Source organism: Seriola aureovittata, chromosome 14 (assembly GCF_021018895.1).
Source record: "Seriola aureovittata isolate HTS-2021-v1 ecotype China chromosome 14, ASM2101889v1, whole genome shotgun sequence".
Taxonomy (NCBI): Eukaryota; Metazoa; Chordata; class Actinopteri; order Carangiformes; family Carangidae; genus Seriola; species Seriola aureovittata.
Window position 1 is genome coordinate 21,375,730 of NC_079377.1, and position 22,228 is coordinate 21,397,957.

Sequence of the window (22,228 nt, forward strand, 5' to 3'; positions counted from 1 at the left end):
ATAAACTCACAGAGGAAGCAGAACTTTCCCCTCACAGGTACCGAACAGCTGCATTTAAATTATCTGCAGAAACAGCTGGGAGGGAAAAGGAACCTCAACCCTCATTCATTCATTTACTTTCTTGACAGATGAACCATAACAGCCAGATGAAGGGTCTCAGATACAGATACCAAGATCCATCATGATGGTAAAATCTGTTTCTACTGGTTCTAGATACACTTTGTACCAATTCACCGTCTCCTAAAGAAATTATTTGCTAAAATATCCTTGGAAGTCCTTATGAAGTCTTGCCTGTGATGCAGTGATCAGTCGCTTCTTTTGTGCTTCCATCTTGTGGTGTCTTTGGGTACTAAACAAAAAGTAATTCCACATAATTTGTTCTTAAATCCTTTTTTTTCCCCCCCAGAGTTTGGATGGGGAGAGATGCGATGGGCTGGAGGTGGGAACCTGCCCGTCACACACCGAACAAGACCCCTGACAACAGACACACTAAACTGAGGGTGAAGGCTAACAGTCACTCCTCCGGTCAGGTTGGTCACACTGCAGAAATTATCCAGTAACTCAATCTCTCCTTCATGTGTTCACAATAGTCAATTAAAATTTGCATTGTTTCCAGACCAGTTTTACATGCTTGTTTCACAATGTAATTGCTTTACTTAAATAAAGATAAGATGCTGGGTCTGATCACTGCAGATCAAATAACATACAGCTGATATTAATTTTGCAGTGGAGCACTTACAGCTACAGGTTCATGTTTTCTGCAGCTCCCTCTCTGTGTCCCAGAACTGCCAACGATCTATTCAGGAGAACAAATCAGGAAACGCACTAAATTACTGCATGTTCTAACTAAGTCATCTCTCTGGTTAATCAGTATTTAAAACATAGCAAACATATTGTTCGACTCTGATAATAAAAAAAAAAACTCCTACAGCGCATCCAGCCCACCCTCTCTCCCCTCCTCTCTCACTGTCTCTCCTCGCAGGGACCCAGCCGGCTGTCGGGTCCGCCCTCCTCCCTGCTGCCATGGCCGCGGAGGCTGCCGGTCGGGATGATGCGACGGCTGGACCTGCAGACTGCACCGAGATGGAGGAGCGGGTAAGATGCGCAGGGATAATTTAGGTTGTTTTCTTTGCACGAAATGTCCAGGATTGAGTCTTTCCCTTAGCCAGCAGGCCTTTCCGGGACCTGCAGCCGACTGCTGCAGCAAGATGGAGAAAAAAGGATGGATGCCGCCGCCGCAGCAACTGCAACCATTTCTGATTTTTGTTTCATGGCCCAGTGTTGAGCTGGACATCTAAGTTTAGTGCGGAGGAACATGCGCTTTATCGTTTAAGCAACAGGGGTAGAAGGGAGGAGAGAGGGAGCACCGCACTGCTGCTGCAGCGCTCACATCCTGTGTGACGCGCTGATGTGAAAGGGAGAAGTGAAAGCGCAGCAGCTGTTCGCTCGGTGGATGTAGGCTACCGAGGCTCGGCTTATAAATAGCCCGACAGAGGCCACCCTTTATCAGTTGTGCATCGGGAAATGCGTCGCACTCGCCTCGTTTGCTGCTGAATCCCGGGAGGTTAGAGCGCGCCTGTCGAGCCCGTTTTCTTCCACTTGGCGGTGACGCAACTTGGCAACAACTTGGCAGGCAAGGTAGGAATTCTTTCTGGTCAGCAGAGCAGAGTATGAATGAAAAGAGAGGCGTTGTTGTTCTGTTTGAGGTCATTATCAGAGGAGAGTGGCTGCAGAAGAGCCTTCACAGGCACAACGTGGTGTTTTCTCTAATTACTGGTCTGTGCGTAAAGAGGAGGATGTTAGTTGGTAAATGTGGGACTCCAGTTTAAGATTCTTTAGATTATGGAATTTCTACCAATTCTGTTTTTGGACTCAATAATCCAGCTGTGAAATGTCCAAAGTTAAAGCCACAAGTTTTCAGAGTACCAAATGATGTCTTCAGCTGGGTCAGTTTATGCCAAAGTGTTAATGTTATGATACGAAACAGTAAAAATCTAGTTTCTCTTGCAACATGTGAAGCTGCAGCCACTAAATGTTTGGTGTTTTTGTGCAAAAATGAAAGAAAAACGACATTTTTTGTCAGTAATGTAGAGTTCTGAGTCAGGCGGCATTTCATGTGAAGAAGGGTGTGTATGTGTGTGTGTGTGTGTGCGTGCGTGCGTGCGTGCGTGTGTGTGTTAAATGGGTATACTTCAGCGCAAAGCATCTGTTCTCCACCTGCCGCATGGCGAACTGAACCTGTTCTTCCACTTTGAATTTTGATGTTTGTGTCAGCTGATATTCACATGCTCTTAAACTGTTGTCTTCAGTCTGTGGAATCACTCATCAGTCGCACTTCATCCTTTCCACTTCCTCCTCTCATGGTGAGTGTTTGCCTAATGACTGTCAGTGTGTTTTCAGGTAGACAAGGCAACTTTATCTTTTATCAAGCATTATCTCAGGTATCGATAACAGATCTGAACTGGGTTTGAAACAGCTTGTCTTCCTGCAGCAACCACAGGGTAATTCTTACAGAATGAAGGTGATGTCTGTTTTGGTGTTTATTTTTGCAGATGTAGGCTGTGGTGCCAAAGGTGAGGCCGACCAAAAGCATCTGATTATACAGTGCAATCTTCCTAATCTCCTCACTAGAAAATGAGAGATGTTGGATTAAAGGAGGGAGTTAGTTCGAGACCGGGGGAAACCCGTGAAAGAAAGCTGTTATTAGAGATTACTGGGCGAAGGATTGTTGTACGACCCAAATACTTTGTCTGCTGAACTTTGACAAGATGCACAGCGACCACCAGGAATATCAGAGTGTGAGCGGGATGCTTCTCTTTGTTGTTGTGGCAGAACTGAGATTCACCTTGGACTTTTGGGTTAAAGGTCAAAAACTAGTTTCTCTCCCCACTTGCATTCTCGAAAAAAAACCCCAAAAAACAACACTAATCTGGTCACCACCCTCGGTGGTTTGGCTTATTTTCAAGAATGGTTTGCATTTTCTCTCAGCTGCTTGCACTAAAGCCTTTTTAAATCATCGCCACTCCCACTGATGGAGCTACAAACGTCTGCACAGGAATAAAAGTCACTAAGGAGTGAAGTACTGTCCAATTGTAGTTTTACTTATTGTATGTGAGTCAGATTTACGCCAAAAGTTTGTAATCCCTGCAGCAATTTCCTCACTGTTTCCTTCTGTGTACTTGAATATACCTCAGATTTAAATAAGTACTACTTTTTGTTTTTATAAAAGTATAATATTAAGATCATCAATATTATATCAACAGTGTAATCCTATAAAACAGACCTTTATAGTATAACAAAACAAGCGATAGACTTAGTGACAGTAAAAGGAGAAATATTGATTCAGGAATGAATGTCGTGTGAAATGAATCATATGCTGAGCTGACAACTTAAATGTGATACGATGTGATACGATACATTGATCCGGTGTTTTGCTGATAAATAAAAGGCACATACTTGTGTAAGATGTTGTTTAACTGAGGATTTGTGCACTCCACTGCTAATTGAATATGAATGGTAGGTTGTACCTGTGTAGGAATGCGAAAGTGGGAAGGAATGGAACTTTCCTTCTTTCAAATTCCTCGTATGTGCATGAACATACTCGGCCCGTAAAGCTGATTCTGGCCAGTGAAAGTGATTCATCAGGGGGCAATCGACCACTGCGTCTCAGTGAAACGTTTGTGATTTGATTTGATTTGAAATTTTATTTTATTAGTGAAAAACACAGAGGCAGTCTAGACAACTTTGGCCCTTCTTAACATTAATATTTTAGTAATGGCGGTGTGTCAATGAAACCGCTTCAGTGAGTGAAACAAACTGCAGCAAGTTAAAGTTCCAGTTCCAGGAAGCCTTTTTGAATAAATCAATGACATTTTTGTCAAGTTGACAAACATTTTTTAAACTCATATTTCCTCATACAAAACATCCCTTCATGGAGGAAGAGTGTATGATTGCACCATTGAAGTACATTCTTTTGTCCCTGCAAATGAGCTCAAATCAGCGGCAGAAAACAGCAGACAAGAGCACTGGCTGCAGAAGAGTTCATCTTACAGTGAAGAGAAAAGAACAACAGGATTTACAGACAGAGACTGTGAAGCTTTGAGGCTGAGGCTTTGAAGCTTATCTCAAACCTTCATAATGTATGTGCACATGTGAATACAGTAAATGTGCATCGTCTAGTGAGTTGTTATTGTGGCCCTGTGCAGTAATATGATTGAGTGATTGTTCTTGTGTAACGTTTTGCTCGGTGCACATGGTGAAATCTGAAAAGACAGCCATGAATATTTGTCATTGATGTTTAACAAAGTGTCTTCTCTTTCCCAGCTGAAGGAGGAGAATATGAAGGCTGATTTGGAGGCTTCTCTGCCTGCTGGACAGGAGGAGTTTGCGATCCGGTGCCGAGATGTGTGCCGGTCGTACGGCAAACTGAAGGTCCTCAGCAACCTCAACCTGACTGTACCACAAGGCCACATGTGAGTGGAATGTATAATAACTCAAATGTGTCAGCATGGCTGTTTTTCTGAACTGATAAGACATCTACGTCTTTATCTATTTGTCAAAACATATCCCAGCTTCAAAGGAGAGTGTATCTTTATCTATTCCTATGCTTGATATTCCGCGATTATGTGATTTTAATGGACTTAACCTGAGTTGAGAGATACTGTAAGATATCTTAAAGCCTCTCACCTCCACTTTACTTCACTTGTAGCACTGAAAAGCACAAGCAATGGACTTGGACAAGTGAGTAGATGCGTTCTGCATATGCAAATAAGGCTTGCATTCTTGGGTGAGGTGTCCAGCACTTGACTGGAACCAGTTTACACTAGCCCTCTCCTTTGTCATGTATCTGCTGATGGATCTGAAAGTCCTGCAAGACAGTCAGGTTTACCTCAGGTTGACCTTACCTCGCCTATGAATTTACTTTGTTTGCCTCATTAAAGCTGAAACAGAAAAATGCAGTCACCCTAAAGGGCAGCGAGAGGGATTTTCAAGAAATTTATAGTATGTAATCTCAATGAAAGTCATGTTTTTTACTTTGTGGTCCAGATCTAAGTTCTAAGAAGAACTTAAATTCATAATGCTCACCTTCTGTTTTCCATGTGGTCGTCTGTCTTCTGTCATTTTTGTGCACATGAGCTTCATTACACTGGATTTATGTAGTTAAACAACTGACAGGATTGCTTCTCTTACACATACCTGACGTGTTATCTGCTTTTATCTGTTTAATGGTGGATTTTTGAACTTTGGAAAGTGATAGACGAGCTATTTCCTAGATAGATAAGATAAGATAAGGTAATCACTTCGCTTTAGCTCCATAGTAAAACCTGCAATAATAACTTTCTTTGGAAACAAAGTGTAAACAAACATGAACAAGATATCACCTTATGAAGTTGTTTTGGCAAAAGAGTTAGCATACAATTGCTAAATAGCTACACATCCAGCATTTACAGAGACACATTAGCATCAATTTACAGCTGTGTTTCTGACCACCTAATGAATCTGAGTCCAATATTCACTCTCCTTTTATCTCCATTTTCATCTCCACCAACTACTGAGGGAAACATCTGGCTCTTTAGTTACTAAACGCTCCACTGTATGTTCACTAGCTAGCTGCTAACTGAGTCTGTCTGTGCACAGAGGATTTTTAGTCATCATTGTTGCACGTCGTGGTGAACTGTAAACGGTTTTGTTTGACGGTAACTCTGTAACACTGCCTGCAATCATTGCTGGGTTTTATCTGATATAGTCATCTCATTATCTTTAGATGTTTACATAGATGTGATCTATTTCTGCTGTTCCCTCTGACTGTGTACAGAAGCTACACTTTCTCTAACATGGTCCATTCATTTTCATTCAGTTCAATTATTAAATGACTGAACAGTCTAGTTAGAGATTTATTTACATGCTTACGTGTTACATATTTAACTGTAAATTAAACCTGGTGGGAAAATGATGAGAACAAATGAATCCTCATCACTTTGCCTGAAAATTTGTAGAATTTACAGAGATTCTTTGATTTTTACCTGAAACATTCGTGGCTCTCTGTTGCAGTTATGGTCTTTTGGGCCCCAGCGGGTGCGGGAAGACCACACTGCTGAAATGCATCGTGGGAACTCTGAAAATCTCACGGGGTCGCATCACCGTGTTGGGGAAGCCACCAGCTTTTCCTGGTCATGACGTGCCGGGGAAGATGGTTGGATACATGCCGCAGGTAAGGTCACACATCTTAAAGGTGTGTGTAAACGTGTATCACGTGGACACACACCATGTAATTATGGCTGCATGAAAACATTCCAGGCCTTGTTTGTGTAATTGAACCCACTGCAATATACTCATGTGTCCAAAGGTCCTTGAAATATTTGGAAAAGCCACAAGTTCATGCAAATCCAAGGCCTTAAACATGACAGGAGGTTATTTCCCTTGTAAACAAGCTTCCTGCCGCCCTTATTCTTAGCTGTATGATCAATCACCAAACTTTCTTTCTCTATTTTTGTTGCTAAAGGTCTTACATAGTCTTCAATTTTGAAACCTGCAGATTCCCTGTCCAGTTTCCTCACAGCACCATGTTTGCATCTAGCATTCTCAGTCACTCAGCTCCACATTTAAACCTTTGTTTGTTCAGAAAAGGTTTCCATGTGTGTTTTGTAAAAAAAGAAAAGTTCACCCGAGCGTTCAGATGATGAACTAGAGGATTACTTAAGTGCCTTGCTTGAGGGCTTCTTTAATTTCTCCTCCGTTGCCGTCAGTCAGCTGCGCCTGAGTGTGTCTCATTACTGTCAGAACGGATACCTGATGAGGCTGATAACACATGTGGCGTGTGTTCTCCTGTGTGTAACCCTGAGCGTTGCCGTCGTCCCTGTAGGAAGTGGTCTGTGACCCAGAGAGGAGGAAATGTGACGCCTCAACTGTTGTGCCGCTGTGGTGAACTTGGCTTGTGATTGTCTGACGTTGTAATCCAGAGGAATTCATTGAGCCGGGACTTTGACTCGAACACAGACGCTAGCAGTATAGTATTTATATTATATAGTATTATTTCTTACAGAAAAATGTAAATATGGACCATTATTTAAACACTCTTCAACATTACACATTTTTCACTCAGGAAATCCTGACAGTAATCCTTTCAGTTATGGAAGTGCTAAGTCAAAGGTCGCTGCATTAGTGCAGATGCAGATCTGCTTAATTAAGTAAAACAGATACTAACGTAGTAAATCCACTGTGTTAATCATGGTTGAAATATTGTAGTTTTATTTGTGTTAAGCCACGATGTGCTGCGTTAATTTAGCGTGCTTTATTAGATATTTAAGTGTTTTGACAGTCGATATTTTATCAATCAAAGGAAGGATATAACAAAGATAACCAAAGACTCAGGCTGGGTAGCATCTGACCTGATATATTTTTAATTGAGATTCAAACACTAATATATAGAGATGTGTTAGTGTTAGGTTAGAGAGGGAATTAGTATTATCTCACGTATTATCCTGGTTTTAGTAACAAGTATGGACAGAGATCCATCTGTGGCTGTGACGCACACGACCTTTAGAAACACGGTTGCCTTTGTGTTGCATAGGAACTGGCACTGTACAATGAGTTCACCATCAGCGACACCCTGACCTTCTTTGGCCGAATCCACGGCCTGACGTCGAAGGAAACCCAGGCTCGCATGGACTTCCTGGTCGACTTCCTGGATCTACCTCAGAAGCAGAGCCTGGTCCGAAATCTCAGGTAAAACCCTCCCGTGTGGTGTAACGGACAGGATGAGTTTAAAAGTTTGAGCTTCCCCAGAAAGACATTGAACATATACATATATAACTATATACACAAGTTTTATTGTGCGTCATATCACTGAATTCTGTACTTTTGTATAACTGTGACTCGTGGCTTGGAGCAAAGTTGTTGCAGGTGAACTTTGGACATCAACACAGACTATCCCTATTACTATCCCTTAAATGATGCAACGACATGAAAAACGTCATTGAAATACTCACAGCAGGCTGAGGAAACATTTTTGACTATTTTTCATGCTTGGTGAAACACAGGCAGCGATGTGACCCGTACGTCCACACATCCCTACGTAGAGCCAGTTTATGAAGCGAGGTAAACGTGTTTTTACAGCTGTCTACAGACGCCTGCGGACTTTGACACCCGAATTACTCCTCCACAGGCTGTAAACCCAGCTCCCATAAAACAATATGACTTTATCTGATAATGAGACAAGCAAGAGTCAGTTAGAGAGATAGTTTCCCCTTTACTGTTCTTTAATGTTCTCGCCTTACAAGGATATTATGTAATTTCCATTTAAATGGAGACCTTACCTCAGTCACATTGTTGGGTTTGTCGTGTGGCTCTGGGAAACATTTTGGTCAAATCATCATTTTCAATCTTATCATAAGTGCAAGATGAAGATGTTAGATCTTGACAGAACTGCGGTCTGCTGTTTTATTAGTCTAACAATGCAAATCCAAACTTATGGATACAGTAATTAAACGTAACCTCCACTAAGTCTGTGGATAATATTACGTAAAAAGTCACCACTTATGAAATCAGATTTTTACAAGAGCTACTGTCTGACTTTGTAACTGATTAATGATTTAATTCCTATTGAATAGGAAACATTGAAGCATAGTTAATCCCCAAAAGGGTTTATTTTTTAATCTTGTAGACACTAAATATGAACTTGTGCACCAAAGTTCAACACTTTCCTCAGAAGCTGCCACTCCAGATTTTATCATTTCTCCAGAGAAAGAAAAACAAACAAACTTGTTCTAAAGCCATAAAAGGAAACAAGCAGTAAAAATTAAAAATAGAGCATTTGGCATTTCATCAAATATTTCTGTTGGATCTCTGCTTGACCCATCAAGTTATTTTTGAAAATGCAACTTTATTCTTTTTAAGTCAGTCGTGAGAAAACGGACAATGTTGTTGCAACCTCTCAACAGGCGGTTGATTACCTCGTGGCCCTCGTTTATTCGGCGGTTATTGTAGGAATAGTAATCAGCTCGTGTTACAGATCACGATTCACGTCCCTGATTCATTACAAAGACCCTTGTGTTCCCAGATGAGGCCCCTCAAAGCAGTTTTCATTAGCAGTTCATATAATATTTATGTCACCTGTGGTGTAAGAGCCTGTCATGTTACTGAGCTGCGACTTCTGGATAAAACTAAAGATGAGCGGTGTTTCATTTCAGATTCTGCGTGGTGGCGTTACGTTAAAGACGGGTCGTGTTGATGATTAACAGGCTGTTGAAACTGTTTACTACACACACGATGAGAAAGAATTCCTGGTATGAATAAACATGTACTCATCACCTCTAGGATCAACCTGCTATTTATTATTATTTTTTTTAGGTCACATCGACATGATAAGATTGAACTTTAAAAACGCCTCTTTCTCCCGACATCCCTCTCTCAGGTCTTGTTCTCTGCCTCCGTGTTGTCAGGCAGGTTCGTCTTGCAGGTTCTGTCTCCACCACCTCGCTCAGGAGTGAGTGGCATGTGTAGAGCGGAGGTGGATTATCGGTTACGCAACTATTAAGAATGTGGCAGAAGAGTCACCTCTGACTCTTTTTGTTGTGTGTGTGTGTGTGTGTGTGTGTGTGTGTGTGTGTGTGTGTGTTTGTTGCAGTGGGGGTCAGAGGCGCAGGGTGTCTCTCGGAGCAGCTCTGCTTCAGAATCCAGAGCTGCTCATCCTGGACGAACCGACGGTGGGAGTGGACCCTGTGCTCAGGGCCAAGTAAGTACTGTAACACACACACACACACACACACACACACACACACACACACACTGTAGCTGTTTCCTCTGGTGTCATGCAGCACGTCTACACACTGCATGGCTGCTCTCCAGCTTATGTCACTCTCGGAAAAGTAACGACTTGATGATGACTTTTTAGGAATTAAGGCAACAACAACAACAACAACAACAACAACAACAACGACTTTCATTCAGCCACAAATGAAGCAGACCATGGTTTATCATCAGTTACATCCACTCTGCATCCCAATGGGAAAAATGACAGTGACAGAAAACATGACAGAGACACAAATGAGGATTTGAGTCTGTGATTAAACAATAACCAAAGCCCCACATAAAACATGTTACATCACCATACTGATATCATGTCTATGTATTGTCTGGCTGTACTAGCAGGAAATCAGTAATTCACATGGCTATAAATGCAATAAAAAGATGGTTATCTTACTTCTGTATTTAGAGCAAGCTCAAAATGGCTGACATGAGAAATGGAAATTAAAACCACTGGATTTAAAAGAGCAGATACTCGCCTGTTACCCTTAACACTGTCCAACATTACTGAATTAGAACATCTTTTCAAACAGTTCAAACACATTTAACAATAAATAAACACCCTGTTTACATTCACTACTCACTATATGTATTTCTTTTTATCTTTATTTGTGGGATAACACTTGACTTTAATTCCCCTTACCTAGGATTCATCAGCAGTATATAAACAATTAATTTATAACACACTATAATATAGTCATAATCAGATATAAGGACATTTTAAAGTGTTATTGTTTCAATGTAGTACATGACATCTGCTTTGAAAACATATCATCATTCATTAACTGTTCATACAGTAAAATGTGTGATAGTGGTTTCACTTATATCTGCTTACAACTTCATTATAGTGTGTTACAAAGATTAATGATATTTCCACAAGCACCAAGCCCTTCTGTATCCATCTAATATTCTCCATGTTATCAACACAGTGGCTTCAATATTACAACTTGGGATTCGTATGGACGGATTCTAAATTAACATTTGTGCTTATGTTGTGAAAAAAAAGCAAGTCAGAAACCGTTTTTTGAAAGTATAGTTCACTCGCTCAGTGTGTTGCTCCAATCTCATTGTGTAATCGCACCACAAAGTCTCATCAGATCAGACGGTTGGAAGGCAAACGGCTGCTGGCGACGCTGTGAGCTTTTTTCAGACTTCAGATTTTAGGAAAACTCTTATTAGCGAGTTGGTCAGGTGTTATGTAATTTGTTTGGTTTCTTCCGTCTCCTTTTCTAGGATCTGGCAGCATCTGGTGGAGATCGTGAAGACAGGGAAAGTCTCTGTCATCATCACCACACACTACATAGAGGAGGCCAGGCAAGCCAATGTGGTGAGATAATCCACACACACACACACACACACACACACACACACACACACACAGAACCCACAGCCATGCACATATACACACACGATAAATTAAGCATAAATACACATGCACACTAGAAACCATTCAGGAATACAGCCTCAAAAACAATGGGTCCATTCATATGAAGTTTACTCTTTATTGGCTTTGACAGAAAGGACAAAAGCTCAAACTGGGTGAGAAAACTTCCTATAGAATATGTACTGAAGCTCTCTTGTGCATTTTGTTTTTCATTTCACTAACAAAAAACAAAAGGTTTGTAATTCATTCTTTTGGTTCATGAAACAATTTAAAGGGTAAGTTTGATGATATTCCATAGTTTATTGCTTGCAATCAATAAATCCCATGAAAAGTTGTTTGATTTACGCTGATATGGTCAAATCATATTATAGCATTAAACGGAACTGCTGGAAAAGTAATCACCTAAACATGAAAGAAGTTTACTGCCTGTGATTATATTGTTTTTATCATCTGATCATGGTGCAGTGTGCACGACGAGTGATCTGGATGTTGGACCTTGAAAAACTTGGCGTAGTTTGAAACCTACTTACTCACGACAAACAAATACAGACGCTGTGAGGAAAAGCAGAGAGAGAGAAAGGGAAGTAAAGCAGACGCACATTTTAAAATAAAGTCACCAGAAAGTCTTCTTCTGGTTTCGTTTGTGCACAAACGGCCAAAGATTTCAGTCAGAATCACGTCAAAATACCATTAAGGACCACCAGATTTACAGTAAGAGGTCCCTACGTATGTACAGTACATTCAACACCTGTTTCCTTCACTGCTGCTCAAACTGATGCCTGGCTCATCATAAATCCAGTCATCGAGTTCATTCACCAGTAATCGTCTTTGTACATAAAGTCCATAAAACCGAGAGCTTTACAGTTGTAAGTTTGTACTGTAGATTAGGCTTCCACAATCCACAATGGTTTTCTTCCTGTTTAAACGTGTATTTCAGCATTTTGGTGAAATGCGCTTTTATTCGCTCTCTGGGTGACGGTCAGTTCAGGAGATACGACTCAGGAGACGGTTTCCTGAGGTTTGTGTGAAAACTGGACGCAGGGGGAAACGGTTAACCCAAACCTAAAAGTTAAAGCTCGTATGTTGTTTGGTTAAAACATGACTTTATGTTTGCACACTGGTTAGTCCTCATCCTGATTTTAAAATACTTATTACTAATTACTACCTTCCTTTAAGATTGCTTGGCTTGTTGTGTCTGTGTGTTTGTGATGAATTTGAAGCAGCTTGCAGAGCTGAAGCAGATTTAACAGATAAAGTTGTCTGAGAGATTTTCAGAAGCTGGAATTTCACTTCTCTTTTTTTGCATGACAACCCCCCCGACACAACATGTTGGTATTCACTGTGTAGCTGAACAAACAAATACAAACAACCTCCTCCTGCACATCTTTGCACATGTGTAGCTACTGTGTGTGTGTGTGTGACATATTTGATACTAGAGATCTCAATAGGTCCACACATATAATATAGATTTTTTTTAAAAACTGCAGACGTCCGTCTTCTCTGCACATTCGCTGGATTGTTGGAATTGTTTTTGTAAATTAACATTAAGGCCTAATGTCACGGCCTCAGGGAGCTGCCAAGTGAAAGAGTTTCCCTGCTAAGAGTCCGGAACAAAAGGGACTAAATACTTTCTTTAATGAATTCTTTGTCATGGTCTCATGTAAAGACAAAACATTTGCTATTGGTGAATGCAAGTGTGAGAAAATGTATGTGTATCACTCTTTAAATAATCCCATGTGAACGTGTTGATCTGTCTGTGTGGATTTCACAGTAAAAAGGAAAAGTGTGTGCGTGTGTGTGTGTGTGTGTGTGTGTGCGGTGTCATATTCAAACTGAAACTCTGACTGCATAACTCAAGCTTGTTCTCAAGCTGCACAAAATGAGGTCAAGGGTCATTCTGGCCCCTCACTAATGCAGCCACATGTAAACACGGAGGAATCCTCCACTGAAACCAGTCTGAGCGCTCAGCCAGCTCCGTGTTGTCTCCGTCCAGGGTGAAGTGATCGGTGGCTGATCACACTGACTGAGGGAGAATGAGGTGGATTCACTGATTTATTTCTGTCTTTGTGACTGTTGCACCTTGACAGAACTCAGGTGAAGCAGCAGGGATCAGTTTGCTGCTGATTTTGAAAACAAGTTGCTCAGCTGTTCTGTAACTGGATACTTGCTTATGTCCGAAAAGTCCAGATAACTTTAACACAAAGAATAAAGGATATTCTCACCTAATTAGAGCTGTTGTTAGAGACGTTATTTTTCTGACAAAGATGACACTTATGTCACGAATGATATTGAAATGAAATGATATTTGACCCCATATTAGTTATTTTGCTCCTCTCTGTTGCCCGTTGATATAATGCAAGAGAGGTTCAATATACTTCAAAACAAGAGCTTTAATATTAGCTGTAATAATTTGTTATTCTGAAAGGAAATTTCTCCTCAACATCAAAGTTATTCCTCGGTCAGTTATCACAGTTGGAGAAATTAACTCGAGGGGAAAAGTGTCCAAAATATTTATAGATTTTTTCTTTTCGCTATTACCGTGATTCTGCCAACACTGTTTTTTGATAAAGACAAAAGCATCTCTTAGAAATAACAACTGTTCTCTTTTCTTCCTCTGTTGTCTCTGTTCTCCAGGTCGGTCTCATGCGGAACGGCCATTTGCTGGCTGAAGGTCCTCCAGACGCAGTCATGAAGCAGCACAGCGCAACAGTGAGTACCGCTTGATCCAACAACGGCCTGCTGGGACACCCAGGGGTGCCGGTAGTCACGGCAGGGGGGTTGTTCATGGGAACACAAAGCAACAGTAGTTTGGTGTTGTTGTAATACGAAGTGAACATAAAATGAAATGATTTCAAACTGCACATCAAAACCTAATCAAGAGACACTCAACTCAGCAAATGGAACAAAAAAACAAAAACAAATCAGTGATTTAATTCCTCGTTCTAATACAGCTTCAATTGTGAGAGACAAAGTAATATAAATACAGGTGCACAGGTGATTCAAACACAAGGAACCTTTATGTCTCATCATTAAAAACTTAATGGGAACAAATAAAACAGTTGCAGCCTGGAGACTCATATACGGCACACTGGCGGTCTGGTCCCTGTTCTCCTGCAGACCCTGGAGCACGCCTTCCTGCAGCTGTGTGAGACGTCGGATCAGATCGACTCCAAACGGGGATCCAGTCCTCAGAGCGGGCCGTTAGAGACCAGCCAATCGTTCGAGAGTGGGCGGGACGAGAGTCGCCCGATTCTCGGGATCGAACAAGGTGCTGCAGAGGAAGTTCCCAAATATTCAGGTACTGATTTGACTTTTTCCAGTTTAAGTTTCTACAGGATCAAACTCTGTCTTCTTTAACGTGCGCTGCCCTGCTGCTGCAGAGCGCCTGTTTTGCAGGGTGATAAATACTGTGGGTTGATTGCTTGTGTAAATGTTGATGTGTGACCTCTTATCTTATTGCGTGTTTCGTGTGACTGTACAGCGGACTGGAAGGTGCGAGCCAGACACATGCTGCCAAAGTGGAGAAACATCGCTGCCCTGATGATCAAAACGTTTGTGCGGATGAAGAGAATGCCGGGGTATGTCAACATTAATAGTATTTAATATTGATAGCTAATAATTAACAGCAGAAGTTATGATTTGATGATATCTGTCAGGGACATGTTGGCACAGTGTTTCTGTTTCCTCTGTGTTTTGCAGCTCGTTGTGTTTCCATTTCTTGCTGCCCGTCATCCAGATCTCTCTGATCTGTTTGTGTGTCGGAGGAGATCCAAAGGGGATCCAGGTTGCCGTGGTGAACAATGAGACCTCGCCGTCCGCTTACAGCCAATCACTGCTCTCCTTCCTGGACAACTCCAGTGTGCACCAGGTATTTATTCGAGCTTGTGAGACACAGATATTAATACACGTCAGGCGTGATCGCAGCCTCGCATTCATGCACCACAACCAAAAGTGGAACTGGGTCGTTTCTCTGTAGCAGTTCCATGTGCTGTAGGTCTGCTGGTAAATTCAGCTTCATGTTCTGTTGTTTCTGCTGCTGTTCAGATTCAGTCACTCTGGTTTCAGTCTAAAGAGGAAGTGGCAGGCTCGTCTTGCACTTTTTGTATTATTAAATTGACTTTAAGCAAATAAGTTTCACTCCAGTTCACAGCAGAACTGAAGACTTTCTTTTTCTAGGAAACATTAAAAGGTTGTTTCACAGTGGGACACTTTGACAACCCTTCAGTTTATAATAATTATAATAATAATAATAATAAACTTTATTTATATAGCACTTTTCTTGACAAAGTTACAAAGTGCTTTACATACAGAAAAGAGGGGAATTAAAAACAATTAACAAGAATAGAAAAACAAACACCTCATTAAACAGAAGTCAGTGACATGAAAATATAGATTGTCCATATCATGGGAGAATAAAACACAACACCATATCAAACATTCATAAAAGCTTCCTGATAAAAGAATATTTTCAGATCTAAAAAGCTGAAAATATAATGTATAATATATAAATGATGTGGGTTACTCTGTGTGCATAGGTACCCTTGTCCCATACAGATGCTTTCGATGGGATCTATAATGGCGAGTACTGGGGCGTCATCGGCTTTGGCAAGAACTTCACCAGCTACCTGACAAAAAGGTGAGACGAACAGCACCAGGCTTACGCTGGATCAAGTGTATCAGGCATCAGATGTGATCAATTATAAAACTCTGTTTCCACTATCAGTTACATTGATTCAGCCAAACGCAGGCGGCCAGCTCAGTCCTTAGGCCCACAGAGGTCTCTGACCTCACGTTACCTTGGAAACTAAATGATGCAAATGAGTTCCAGTCGACGAAGTGTACAGATTTTAAATGTAGGAAAAACACAGTTCAGGTATCAGAGTCAGTGTCGGGACAGAAAGACGCTGGATCTGTGATTTAACTAAACACTTTATAGTAAAAAAAGAATAAATACCACAAAGGGCTGTGTAGAATAAACACATAAGAGGTGTAGTACATTATGTCGTGTAGCTTTGAGCTTATGAGTAAATTGGCTACAACAGTCCTCTCTGCCCGATCCGTCATGAACAGGTGATGAACTGTTGATGGAAGAGGATGGATCGCTGTGTCGCTGCCTCTGCTCATGCTAACTTGATTTTGACTTGTGCAGCTTTGTAACAAACAAAAACTGCACAACTGGAAGCGGAAGGCAAAAAGTTTTACATCTGCAACATGTGAAATGGCTGCATGTGCATGTGTGCAGTGAGGTTAAGTGTGTGTGGTTTTCATGTTTCTTTGTGAGCTGTTGAGTTTGTCTCTGCTCTGCAGCTGGAATGCCGCCTGTGCGTCACTCCAGCATCTTGATGGAGCCGCTGCGGTTCATTGTGTCTTGCAAGTGACTAGTGAGAATCCTTTTTGATGCACACAAACACAGTCTTCTGTAATCATAGCTGCATTGCAGGTGCATAACATCATGATAGTAAATTACATTGCATTTCCTCATTTGGCAGATGCTTTTATTCAAGGCGCCTTAGAAGTGAGGAACAACACTGAAGCTTCAGTGCAGCATCAGTCTGTGCTCTGACGAGTGTGAGAAGAAGTTATCACAGGTCAAACGAGGAGGAAAACAAAAATGATGAATGGCACATGATATAGATCAAATCATGTCCAGACACGTTGAGACATGTCAAATAACAAACAGCTCAGTTCTGCAGCTACTGACACTAATCTCCTCACAAAGATTGTTTTACATCCCGGCTGTAAATGCCCGGTGCACATGTCCTGTGTGTGTGTGTGTGTTTACTTAAATCTGTGCTCACACCTTCCTTTTCTGACACACGCCCGAGTATCTCGTTACAGCGCTGCCTCGAACAGCGTTGTTTTCTGAACACTGTCGTCAGCTTGCCGAGTTCTCGCACAAGTTTCTGCAACTTTATCGACAACCACGTTGGCAACTTTTATCCCTCTGGAGCGACGTGCAGCACAGTGTCTACTTCACGTCACACTGACTAATGTTTAGCCAAAACACGCGCCATGTGTTAGTGTGTGAACACAAACGCCGGGAGGCTGTGAGTGGATTTGTGTCGACTGAAATTCTTCACGTGCTTTCACTGTAGGATTTATGATAGTCTCTTTTAAAGTGTTTCCCAGTTCATAGTATTGAATTGTAATAATACTGATGATCCCTTAATTAGTGCCACGGGTGCTCAGCTATTCTAGCTGTAGAGAAGTGCCTCGGGGCGGAGCCCGCGTAACTCGTCCCGCAGCTTTGAGAAAACCCCGGTAATATATACATCAAAACGTGCGTCTTGATCCCAAAAGAGGTGAAGTAAAAGAGTGAATGAAGTTGTGACGGTCTCCGCTGAGACAGAGGAGAGGAGAAGCTACTAGCCCTCTCTCGCTGTCACTTCTAGTCGCGTTGCTCTCCTCCCCAGTAATGTTAAATTTAGCACAGAAAAAAACATAATAGTGGTAATTTAAATAGAGGTTCATGGGATTTATTAACCCTCAGGGGTCCCTCTGTCCTTTTTTGGACATTTTCTTCACTTTTCTTTTTTGATTTGCTGATCATTTTGGCTGTGTTACAGCTGAAGGTATGGATTTCTGCAAGAAAGTGTCTTTTTTTACATATTTTTAAAATCTAATGTCAGTTACTGTTACAGGTCTATTATACACTGGTAACATGTTTTGTACCCGCTGGGGTTCCTCGCGTCCAAAAAAGGACACACAAAGAAAATGCTATAAAATCACCATATATCAATATTGTTTTCTGCTTTTTTTTGCATACATCTCTTAAACCACTTCAGTTCTGCTCAAACCTATCAAATGTTTATTAGATTTCAGGATTTTAACCCTTTAAATGCCAGTTTGAAGACATGTTGCCTCTTGTTTTATTAAAAAAAACAACACAGAATATGAGATATTTCCCACATAATACATGATGGAGGGATGTGACATTGTTTTATATCAGAGTCTTTTATATCAAGACATTTCTCAAAACCAGAATATGATCAGGGTGACTTTTGAACACTGGAAATAAATCATGTACTCATCCCGGCAGTAGCCCCCGTGGCACTCAAAATTTCCCTGGAATTTTCTAGTTCAATCATTGTTTTTCCCTTTGTGTGTTCTGTGCTGAAATCATCCTTTAAATTCCACCAGCTCACACCCCTGAACTGCTATCATGTGAGGATGAGTCAGTCCTGGAGGGTAAAGGGCACGAGTTGTTCTGGTGTTAATCACTGTGCTGTGTATACCTGTGCATGTGCGTGTGTGTGCATGTGTGTGTGTGTGTGTGAGATCTTTGGGTAGACAGTCTGGTCCTTCCTGTCCCTAACACACCTGGGCAGGTCACAGCTTAGCACCAGCCAATAAAACGCTCCTTCTGACTGAATCATGTGCCGCTCATGTGACAGACCTGCCTGAGGAAAAGGGGTGAAAATAATCTCAACTGTTCAGTCACAGTCAGATGTTACAGAATACTCTAACAGACCAGATGTGACTTCATAAAGTGAAAAGTTTGCATCTGTTCATTGTCTGTTAATTACTGTGTGGACGATGCATTATTGCACCAGCATCTCTGAGAGGGAAAGAGATAAACAACCACAGCTCTCCTCTACCTGCAAGTACGCCTGTCTGCTTATAGACTTCCTACACACACAAACACTGGAGCAGGATGTAGTGTGGTTATTTAAAGATACCAAATGGTTTGTTAAACTTTATTTTTCTTCTTCACTGATAAAAGGCCAGTGACTTCTGAACAGACGATATTCAGAAGCATCTGCATCCTCAGCACCTTTTGCCCCTCTTATTTTGGCTTCTGTTGCACCTTTGCGTTCCACTTTTATTGATTGTTTATTGAATTTTAAATTGATTTCCAAACTCAGATCATGGTTTTTCAGATCCCGACTCTGTCCCTGACTTTACAGGATGATCCAGCGGCAGGTTTCCAGAGAGGTGGTCGATGGTGGATCAGTACACGTCTGGCTGGACCTGACAAGTAAGATGCAAAAAACGCTGTCTGTATTTCACTCATATAAAAATAAGAGGATTAACTAACATGTCCTGTACATGTATGAAAATACAGAAAAAGAAATGTAGTCAGTAACATAACACTTTATGTACATTTACATTATCTTCTACTGTGAAGCTGAAGTGGCTCATTTTTGTTGCTTGTTTTTTTCTAGATCGACAAATTGCCTTTATGCTGCAGAAGAAGCTTCACGATGCCTTTCAGGTAGAAATCCGTTTCCTGCTTCGTCAACTGGAGCCGTGGGCAAATATCCAGATGTTTGTTTTGGAGAGATACAATCAGAAATCATTCAACACACGCAGTAAATACAAAGACATCTGCCAACATACGTGACGTTACAGTTTAAAGTGACACATGTGGGTCAGTAGAGTCAGTATAGACTAGAAGAAACACACTTGAACATGTCACACTTGGCTGAGTGCCCGTGCTTTAAGGCAATATTTACATTCTGCCTTGCAACGTGAAATGAAATATGCTCGACTGATGTTGTTAACGCTGTGTCTGCAGGCTTTCGTGGAGAATAAGTTGGGCGGTATGTCATACCTGGTCGCGCTGCCAATAAAGGTAAGAAAGGAGCTTATGGAATAAAAACAAGTGTGATAAGGATGTAGAAATGCATAAAAACCTGTTTGTATTGCAATCCTAAAAGAGAAACAAGCTGTATATGCAACTGTGTTTCTGCTGATGCAGTTCGCTGCATAACAGAGTCTTTTGTTGTCGGCATCTCGTAGTTTGAGGAGCCGATCTACGGCAGCCTGAACACAGACTTCACTACGTTTGTGACACCGGGAGCTGTGCTCAGGTCAGTGTGATGAGGGCGGGAGATGTGAAACAGCTTTTTATTGACACACTGCACCTGTGTTAATGAATGTATGTGTGATAATAACATGTCTTTTACTCACACGTTTTCTGGGATTGAACCAGATGCCAAACTGTCATTAAACTTCTGGTGTGTTTCTCTCCTCTCCCTCTCTGGCGCTGCAGTATCACCTTCTACCTGGCCGTGGGTCTGACGGCGCTCTCCTTTGTCCTGGAGAGGAAGGAGGGGCTCCTGGACAGATGCTGGGTCGCAGGTGAGGGGTCACAGCTCACACTGCTCCTACACAAACACAAAAGCTGTGTCCTTCTGTTAGATATACGACACAATTGCTTCACCTTCCCATTGCATGTAAAATTAAAACTTGGTTAAATGACTTTTTCTGTTTGTCAGATTGTGTCCGTCCTGGTTTTACCCCCGTCTTCTGTAAAATAACATTCATTTGTATTAATTAATTACCCCTCTAAGCTTTCTTATTTATTTATTAAGTGGGAAAAGTTGGTCAAAAGCTCTGAATATTGAATTGAATCCAATTTATAAATCATTTAAGTGTAATTTTAGATACAACCAGTAGGGGGAGTAAGATGATCACAGCAGAATGTGATGATGTTTACCAGCTAGAAAGCTGTTTTAACACATGATGAATTATTAATTTTACATCTTTAAAATATTTAATATGTATAGAAATGTGTAAATTACATTTTTGTAAGGATGAATAATGTATGTAAATGTGTTAGATTGAGAGGAGATTGATTGATGACCTATTTACTGCTGATAAGAGATTTTGGACGGAGCTTGTGACTGAACGACACTTTAATGTTTCTGTGTCGGTGTGTCGCTCCCAGGTGTGAGCTCCCTGGAGACGATGCTGGCTCACCTCTTCTCTCAGCTGTTCGTCATCAGCGTTCAGATCATCCTGCTGCTCCTCTTCATCCTGCTCGTCTTCAAGGTTCGTCCCATAAAACACGCAGCTACACTGAGAAAATGGGTGTTATAGAAACGACATCCACACGGAAGAAAGTAACAGCAAGAAAACATAACATAAGCAATAAAGAAACCAAATAATCGATAAAAATTAATACATATCTAAATAATTGTTTGATTGTATTAAAAAAAAAAGAAGATAATTAATAATTTTTAACTATTATTTTCCCTTTAAAGTATCACAGACACACATTCACCCTCCTGTTTGTTTCCCTAATAGTTGTGGTTTTGTGTTTGGAGAAACACACCACAGGGCAAATCGTGTTTAACCTTTACTGAAACCACAACACTGTCAGTTACTGTTAAAGTACAGCTGACACACACGAGTCTCTCTCACACTATTGAGCTACAAAAGACACATTTCAGGGGAGATTTTCTGAAACTGGAGGAGCCTCTGAAAGGTCACTGCATTCCTAATGTGATTTGGTTTGTGGAGAGTTTCAGGTTAATGGTTGGAGGTTAATGTTTTGCAAATGCAGCAGGCCCCGCTACCCCGTTACCCTGCTCATTTGCATTTTTATTACATCATCAAAAATCTGGCTTTATACCTACAGCACATTAGAGCCATAATAATTCATTTTAACCATCAAACAGACCTTTGTTTTCCAACATTATGACGCATCATTCTTTTCTTTTTTTTGTGCCTGTGACAGCATACTGAAGAGGAAATACTGTGTGTTGTAAATCTTCTCATGTGTGTCCAGCACGCTGAAGGTCAGCAGGGTTTCAATAGACTTGTATGGAATCAATACAGGGAGCCGGCATTTGGATAAAGGCAGGATACATATCACTTGTGTGTGTGTTAATGTATCTGTGTCCATGCAGGCACATGCTTTTATGGGCGTGTGCAGTCGTCCATGTCTGAAAGTGTGTGTGTGTGTGTGTGAGTGCATGTTAATTAAGGTGCTGAAGTCCAAAGAGACCACCACTCCATAAATCACTTCCCGCGTTGGCCGTATCTAAGGATCACTGCGGGATCGCCACGACAACAACCCTTGATTGCTGTGGCAACCGAGTGGTCATGTGGCCTCTTGGTGCAGGTCTATTTTTGCACGTTGTCAGGGGAGACGGATAGTGTCTCACACACACACACACAAGCACACACACACACAACCACGAACGTCTGCAGATTCTCTTCATGTTCAGAGAGTTATCCGTCCGTATCTGCTGAGCCGAGATTTACAGACTTCTCTCTCTGTTTTTATTTGATTTTGTTTCTCGCTGCTGC

At 41.3% G+C, this 22,228-nt stretch overlaps 1 protein-coding gene across 3 annotated transcripts in view; it reads left to right on the forward strand.

Annotated features, from left to right (window-relative positions):
• The first annotated feature begins 792 nt into the window (after positions 1-792).
• The window catches only part of abch1 (ATP-binding cassette, sub-family H, member 1), a 29,475-nt gene continuing 8,039 nt past the window's right edge, over positions 793-22,228 (forward strand). The window contains exons 1-17 of one of the 3 annotated variants that reach the window (XM_056395937.1): positions 793-1,095; positions 4,324-4,472; positions 6,052-6,211; positions 7,571-7,725; positions 9,626-9,733; positions 11,038-11,131; positions 13,823-13,897; positions 14,306-14,486; positions 14,670-14,766; positions 14,888-15,056; positions 15,724-15,824; positions 19,096-19,166; positions 19,354-19,403; positions 19,707-19,763; positions 19,931-20,001; positions 20,184-20,272; positions 20,862-20,965. In XM_056395937.1, coding sequence (XP_056251912.1) covers positions 1,024-1,095; positions 4,324-4,472; positions 6,052-6,211; positions 7,571-7,725; positions 9,626-9,733; positions 11,038-11,131; positions 13,823-13,897; positions 14,306-14,486; positions 14,670-14,766; positions 14,888-15,056; positions 15,724-15,824; positions 19,096-19,166; positions 19,354-19,403; positions 19,707-19,763; positions 19,931-20,001; positions 20,184-20,272; positions 20,862-20,965 — 1,803 coding nt within the window. In that variant the 5' untranslated portion in view covers positions 793-1,023. Of the gene's footprint in view, positions 1,096-1,419; positions 1,639-4,323; positions 4,473-6,051; positions 6,212-7,570; positions 7,726-9,625; positions 9,734-11,037; positions 11,132-13,822; positions 13,898-14,305; positions 14,487-14,669; positions 14,767-14,887; positions 15,057-15,723; positions 15,825-19,095; positions 19,167-19,353; positions 19,404-19,706; positions 19,764-19,930; positions 20,002-20,183; positions 20,273-20,861; positions 20,966-22,228 lie in introns of those variants that run through there. The other 2 variants (XM_056395936.1, XM_056395938.1) reach the window with 2 other exon arrangements.